At 40.1% G+C, this 7469-nt stretch overlaps 1 protein-coding gene across 1 annotated transcript; it reads right to left on the bottom strand.

Annotated features, from left to right (window-relative positions):
- Nucleotides 1–417: 417 nt before the first annotated feature.
- LOC139937726 (relA-associated inhibitor-like) lies at nt 418–7158 on the bottom strand. Its single transcript, XM_071933052.1, has 2 exons — nt 6791–7158; nt 418–800 (listed from the first exon to the last, which is right to left on the bottom strand). The coding sequence occupies exons 1-2, from the start codon at nt 6921–6923 to the stop codon at nt 439–441; spliced, it is 495 nt and encodes a 164-aa protein (XP_071789153.1). The 5' UTR covers nt 6924–7158; the 3' UTR covers nt 418–438.
- Nucleotides 7159–7469: the final 311 nt, after the last annotated feature.

Raw genomic sequence — 7469 nt, 5'->3', positions numbered from 1 at the left:
TTAACACAATGCCATAGAAGACGACAGTCGACTCCCGTTATAATAAGTCGCTGCAATGTGGGACTGACTGCCCAAAATTACCTCTTTAAATATGACACAGACGTTGTTGTGAAACACAAAGCAGAAATGAATTTTGGGACTTCAGAATGGACTCTTTATAAGTAGAAACTCTTTGCATCTTGCTCTTTAACAACGAGGGCTGGCTGTGTTGGCCCTACATCAATTACTGGAATCTGTAGTTTTCCCCCTTCGTTTTAGGGGAGGGGGCAGTGCAATAACAAAAGTGCATGTTTTAATTAAGTTTATGTGACGAAGATGGTGGTCTACATCTTCTTTTTATTATTGGGGGCGAAAGTTCGTTGTATATTACAGGCAGCTGATTCTGTCATCTCCGCCAATTTTTGTATTTCTAAGAGGCTGTTCAGTCTCAGCTAATGCTCAATACCGTCCGGATCCTTCGGTTGAGGATGATGATGACAACCTTTTGGATCGCGTTGACATTGGTGATGACATCGATGATGATGATGATGATGATGATGGGTTTGCCGACCCTCCCCTGAGTTCTTTCCTCCCAGCCAAATCAGACGCCGTGAGTCCCTTCGGTGTCTGGATAGACATGTCTGCTCCGCACTCCCCCGTTAGCACTTTGACAATGTCCTGCTGGTTCTCACTGGCAGCGTGATGTAAGGCCGTCCAACCATCCCCGTCTGGGCTGTTGACGTTCACCCCGGCCTGGGCTAACAGCCGGACTGCGATGATGTTACCATCTACTGCGCAGAGAATGAGCTCCTGGATTGCCTCTGTGGGATGGAATGGACATAAGTTAAAAACACAGGTGTGGGGTTAATCAAAGCACGCACGTAATTTTGATACACAATCATCTTTAAGCTCTTAATTTGTTTGAAATGAGGCAAAATACATCGTCAATGACCTCTCTGCCTTGGATGAATGCTCGGTCATCCTTTGGGCTTTGATAAAAAGTAACAACAACCACCCAATCAACAGTCCCACCGAGCGAAGTTTTGCACACTTGGACAATAATGTTGCGTAGTCGTACGTGTGTCTAAAATAAATCATGGGTTCTTTCTTTATTTCAGGTTTAAAATAACACAACATAATCGTTATTAACTTTCATGAGCTAGCTACTTTGGGCAATTGAGTAATATATAATAGCCGGACACCTCAACCTTTCCCAAATGCAATATTATTTACCTTGGCACATATACAGATATATTATACTTCCCATAATCACGACAGTGGATTACACAACTTTTTTAAGGAAAAGTCTCAAATTCTGCTAGAGTCAAAGTTTGTATTCGCATTTTATGCAAAGTGCAGCTGCAGGCAACTGGGTGCCGCTTTTTGGCAACACCGAGTGCTCTTCACACGGAATAACACGTCAGTTGTCAAGCCTGGATCACGGTCGGGATATAATTTACAAATTCTTCACCGATGCACGTTAGAGTTTCCAAACGACCTGAGATTGCGTTAATGAGAAATGTTTATGTGGACAGTGTATTAGGGTCTATGGTGCGCCTTTTCTTGAATCTGATGTGAATTTTATGCTCAGTTAGCAATCGCATCAAAACTCCACTCGTGCATTAATGAGACATTGACTTCACTGAATGCTGATCCGAAGTTATTTGAGTTATGCGGATAGATTCCCCCGTGAGTTGTAGGCTTAGATACCTGCAAAGGCTTTTCTGACTGGGAAGCTATCTTTCAGTCAGCACTTACACTAACTTTCTTTAAACGAAGTTTCTTCATACCGAGGGAGGGAAAGATAAACTATTGTGAAAAGGGGAGCCGCGATCCCAGCCAGTCGCTTGTGATCGCTGCTATCCAAGTCACAAGAGCCTTCGATAAACACCCTTAGCCCTATTGCGCATACACGTGGTACCATCAAGAACGCCGTAAAATCGTTTTTGGGCGTCTCGCACGCCTTGGCTACAACCCCCTTTTTTTACCAGTTAATTCTGAATCCTTGGCATAAAATGCGAGGGGACAGATTTATCGTTTGACCAGTATTTGATATCGTTTGACAGGTCTTGTCACGCAGCTGTTTGGAATGGGCCTGAAATGTTCCAATGACTTATTATTAGTAAGTTTCATCATAGGCCTATAAGGTTGTCATAAAGCTGTCAAGTTTGATTCTTACACTATTGGTTTGGAAATAGATTGTTCTTGGTAAAAACATGGAGGTGGTAAAAATAAATTATGACAGCTTGCGCGTTCAACCTGTGAAAGGCTTTTAGGCCGGAGAAGACGACAGATATGGAGTCGTGTAAATTAAAGGCAAAAGTAAAGTTGTTGTTTAAACTTCCAGTTGATTGTAGATTTACACAATAAAATAAATTTATTACTATTTTCATTTAAAAAGGTGGTCGCGTTTTTGAGGTATCGCCGAAAATTCGGAGCGCATAAAATTACGTCCACATATCACACAGGGAATGTGACATTTTCAAATGTGCCTCCAGATGTAATATAGACGGGATTAGGTTTTTTCTTCCTTCCTCCGTGGTAAGAGGATAAGGTTATTTTCTTCTGGTCATAAACACGTCTCACGATACAGTTAATTTAATCTAAGTAGGCTACACGCATGTAAGTTCATGTTTAAGTGATGTTTAAAGGGAAGGTACACGTTTAGTAATTGTCAAAGACCAGTCTTCTCACTTGGTGTATCCCATCAAAACCATAAAATAACAAGCCTGTGAAAATTTGGGCTCAATTGGTCATCGAGAATTTGCGAGAATAAACACCCCTGTTGGACGAAATTGTGTGCTTTCAGATAAGAATAAAAGACTTCATAGCTAGAAGTCTTTTATTATTTTAGTGAGAAATTAACTCTTTCTACAAAAAACTACGTTACTTCAGAGGGAGTCGTTTCCCACAATGTTTTATATTATAACACCCCTTGCAAGTATTGTGCCTGCTCATTGGTTTAGAGCGCGTCACATGACATGTCTTAGTTTTGCTAGACGACGGCCGTGTGATAGAGCGTCGGTTTGCCATGCGCTAGTCCGAAGACTAGCACATGGCGCCGTGCGCTAGTCCGACAGACTAGCACACGGCGTGCAGTACCCAGACGTCCGTTGCGTGTACGAAGATGATAAATTAATAGTCTGTAACCATTTCGGATTGTCCGACACTACATGCAACACAGTAGGTAAAAGTGTTTGCAATCTGTGTTCGCGTCGTCCGTGGATTGTAGCATTCAGGTCTGTAACTTAATAATAATAATACAGGTTTTAGAAATGTTTGGGGTGTTATAAAACAAATATTGACTGCTTTTACTCGTGCAATGGTTAAAAACTATGACTCCCTCGGTGATCCCCGGAGCGTTCTATTTTCCCTCGGCTTCGCCTCGGAAAAATAGAACGCTCCGTGGATCACCTCGGGAGTCATAGTTTTAACCATAGCACTCGAAGCAGTCAATATTTGTATACTATCAACAGCTCTATCCTACAATGCTTGCTACCAAGTCAGTTTTTAAGTTAATATTTGTTTTAAGTAATTACCAAACGTGTACATTTCCTAAAGGCACTGGAACCTCTACTGGTATAATTACTCAAAAACTAACTTGTTATCAAGCAATGGAGAGCTGTTAATAGTATAAAACCTTGCAAAAAAAAAAACAGCTCCCTCTGAAGTAACGTAGTAATTCACCGAATTTGGTTTCGAGACCTCAGAATTAGATTTTGCGGTCACGAAATCAAGCATCTGAAGCACACAACTTCGTGTGACAAGGGTGTTAAGTTTTCTTCCACTATTATCTCGCAACCTCGACAACCAATTGAGTTCAAATTTTCACGGGTTTGTTATTTTGTGCATGATATTAAGATACACCAAGTGAGAAGATTTGTCATTGACAATTACCAATAGTGTCCAGTGTCTTCAAAGCTTTACATGTGTGGATTATAAGGGACTCTTGCAACAACTCCGTTGTTAAATTAATTTCTCTCCAATTTAGTATATCTAATGTGACAAGACACGGTGTTGATTTCACCAACTTGACACTACCGATACCATGTCCGGAAAGAACCAATTTAGGTCTACAGCCCCAGTTTTTGCAATTTCTGGTAACTTGTGGCTGGACTTCTTCATTCTGCATTCAACTTCTACATTGGCTCTCAAGGAGCAGTTGTGGTCTCTGTATATCGTTTCGTACAGTGTAAATGTGCATCCCTCCAGCCACTCAGCGTGCATCATCTAAAAACAGTAGGCCTATACGCTGTTCGAAACGTTTCATAGCCAACACTCCTTTTAGTGGAGATTTATACTCGGTTGGCCCGCAAGGTTTGTAGTTATAAAGGCCAATGCCACTTTATTAGCTGGAATCAGACTATGTACCGATACCACTCATCAGAGCATATACGAAATTAACACATGCACCTGAATAAGCAAGGTAAGAATTGTGACACTTGAGTCTGATGATGGAATCGGGTAACAGTACTCAAAGGTCAAAGGTCACATAGCCAGCATAACACGACCGAGTTTTTCTCTTCTTTCCTTTTTACTTCATTGGTATTCATGTTGAATCATTACGTATATAGGTGAAATCAAGACTGTGTTCATGTTACAATATGACCGCATTCTTTATGTGGTGTTAACCATGTAGTCGGTCCAAAAAAACGGTTATCGTGGGCCTATCTCTTTTCAAAATTTTAATTTTATAGCGCAACTTCAAATACGAATTACAGTTCCCGCGTCAAATATCCATAATGCTCATTATTATCATGAGACTTTACATCAGTCGTATGAGATACATAATAACACATCAATTTTGCAGATGCTTTTCCCCCAGTCATTCTTCTATAGTGATCAAGACTACATTTTCACAAACAGTTGAATTTCTACTAGGCCTATCATCTGTGAAATAGAATGGTTGACCACTCTTGCTTGCGTCCTTTGACCATCTCTAACGAGGTGGAATGAATTTCTTTTTGAAATTGCAGGGAAAACCTGTGTGGCCTAAAATCAAATCCGTATTCGCTTTGACATAGGTTCAATTGGGAAGTGTCCCAGCAAGTTCTCAACATCGTGACAGAAATTTATCTCAGAACAACTTTGGTTTGTTGATGAAGACCTTGATATAGGCCTATGTATTCGACCCATCCATGTGGTTTTCATTCAAAGCTTTGCATCAGGAGAACCCTGGAAACTTCGGCACGACATAAAATCGTGCCAATGTATTACTGTTATTATACCGAGAGAGAAACCATCTCTCGGTGGAAGGAATTCGTTTTGTTTATTTCTCCTGGAATGAATCATTTTATATGACTTGCTCGACGACGTATCCATTAACAACACCGATGAAATATTAAATGTTTATCTTATATACAAACAAAAGCAGTTGGATGTTTTATGCATCAATATCACACAAGAATGTATCATGGACTTATCTCTTAGTGTGTCCATATTAGTTTGTTACAAAAAGGTACGCTCATACTTCGGTAATATAATGACCAAGGAAAATAGTTTGTGTAACTTCTATCAGAAAAAAAAAACTTGTTCTGAAAATTGTGTTGGTGGTTGACTTCCTTCGAAATAGTGTTTAGGTTGCATGATTTTGATGTCAACTCTTCCAAAGGGACAAATTACTTACAAATCCGTGAACAAGAAAATACATAATTAAAGGTAAGGGTCAGACTTTGTTAATGAGAAACGAGAAACAATTGTATAATTTATATTCACTATAACATCTTAACATGAAGGGGGTGATCTTGGTGTCATCAGTGAAAGGGAAGGCGGTGTCGCATGCAACTATTATGTCCTCTATGCAATACTATCCGGAGAACATTATTGCATATGCAATAATGACCGCCAGACGGTTTTGCATATGCAATCGTGTCCGCCTGGACGCTGCTGCATAATATAGTTGCGTCCCGGACACATTTGCATATGCAGTTGGGTCCGCCCCATGCTAAACCGTCCTTGCAGTAAATTATACGCCCTTGGTCGGCGGAACACGTTCGCCATCTTTTTACAAGCAAGGGCAAGTCATGAATGACATGGGAAATGTTCGGCAGTTAATTATTCGCTGCAATTATAAAATACGTGAATATTCATGTTCGCTTACGCGCGCACATACAGTCAAGTTACATGTCCACCGGACGGTTTTTGCATAGCCCCGGACACGATTGCATATGCAAAAGTGTCCGGAGTGGACAGTATTGCATGGCGGACACTATTGCATCTGACAACGGTATATAGTCTTAACCGATTCTTCAAATTAATTTTGACGAAAGCTCTTTTTAAAAGATCTCAAACTAAGATTAGGGGTGTCTGTATGTTAGGATAATTTGAATCAGGAAACAATTATTCACAAATAATCTTGCTATCTTATGCCTAGTCTTTGGTTTCGCGCCAATGTATAATACTATAAACGACGTGTTTTGTTATTTGAGCGCATCGACTTTATTTAAGTTTTGAGGAATGGGTGGTATCATGGTTTCATTGCAAACTTGTTGTTCGTGTCTTTAGTGTGTATTGGTGTTTCCGAAAACAATAATGTTCAAATGAAAAATACTCATGGATGCTCACATATCGGCCTATAGCCTGTCATTCGCTAAATTTGTTCGGAGATTTTCTTTTTAAGGTTCACAATTTATTTTAGTTATTTTGTTCAACCCCAAACCAGATGAAAGTCTACAATACTATACATTAACACTACGTCACTGACTCGCGGTGTTGTGGCCGTCTCCATCGTAAACAAAAATATTCGGTCAATAGATTAATATTGACTGTGCAATTAATTACAAATTTGAAAAATATAATATGTAAATCTTACCAGGGTCATTGACCGAGTTCGGTAGTGGGAGTGGTGCTCCATCTTGGGTGCCGTGTTTCTCGAGCCACTTCGGTACAAAACGTATCCTCCTTCGCTTCCTCGGATTGCTCCCGTACGCCTTGTGCTTTCCCATGATGATGATAAACGAACTCAGATGTGCTTCTTACAAATTATAACTATTCAATTAATATTTCTCAACTCGAAATGTGACAGTGATGGGCATGAGCATGTGCCTATGAAAACAGCTCATGTGCAGACATTTGCGTGTATACAAAAATGTCAACTAACATTGAGCATAACATGGTATCATCTGTAGCAAGTTTTATACGGACACTTGGGCTGGGTGACCTTTCATAGAATCTGCGGCCGGCCCGCAAGAGGCATCGAGTGGTAAGTAAACCATCATGTGTTGCTGAGTAACAGGAAGAGTACTGTGGTTAATTAGACATTTGGATGGTTTGAATGGAATACAGATGACCATGCTGGTGTAGTTATCATCTAAACGATAGAATGTCACGTATCAACAATCTGGAATTGTAAATGAGTTAGAAGTTCACAATCTATACAATTATTGTACAATTATTGTGTCGATTCTATTCATTGTGACAATGTGAACTGCGTGATTGTATAGTGCTCAAACATTTCTTAGCAAGACAAGTGCAAAGGTCTACTTATCAAT

The sequence above is a fragment of the Asterias amurensis genome, chromosome 1 (assembly GCF_032118995.1).
Source record: "Asterias amurensis chromosome 1, ASM3211899v1".
NCBI lineage: Eukaryota > Metazoa > Echinodermata > Asteroidea > Forcipulatida > Asteriidae > Asterias > Asterias amurensis.
This window is presented reverse-complemented; position numbering and strand designations above follow the sequence as displayed.

Coding starts and splice junctions, on each gene's coding strand:
- LOC139937726 (XM_071933052.1), bottom strand. CDS start 6,923: ATGGGAAAGCACAAGGCGTACGGGAGCAATCCGAGGAAGCGAAGGAGG. Junction 801..6,790: donor GAACTCGGTCAATGACCCTG/GTAAGATTTACA, acceptor TCCATCCCACAG/AGGCAATCCAGGAGCTCATT.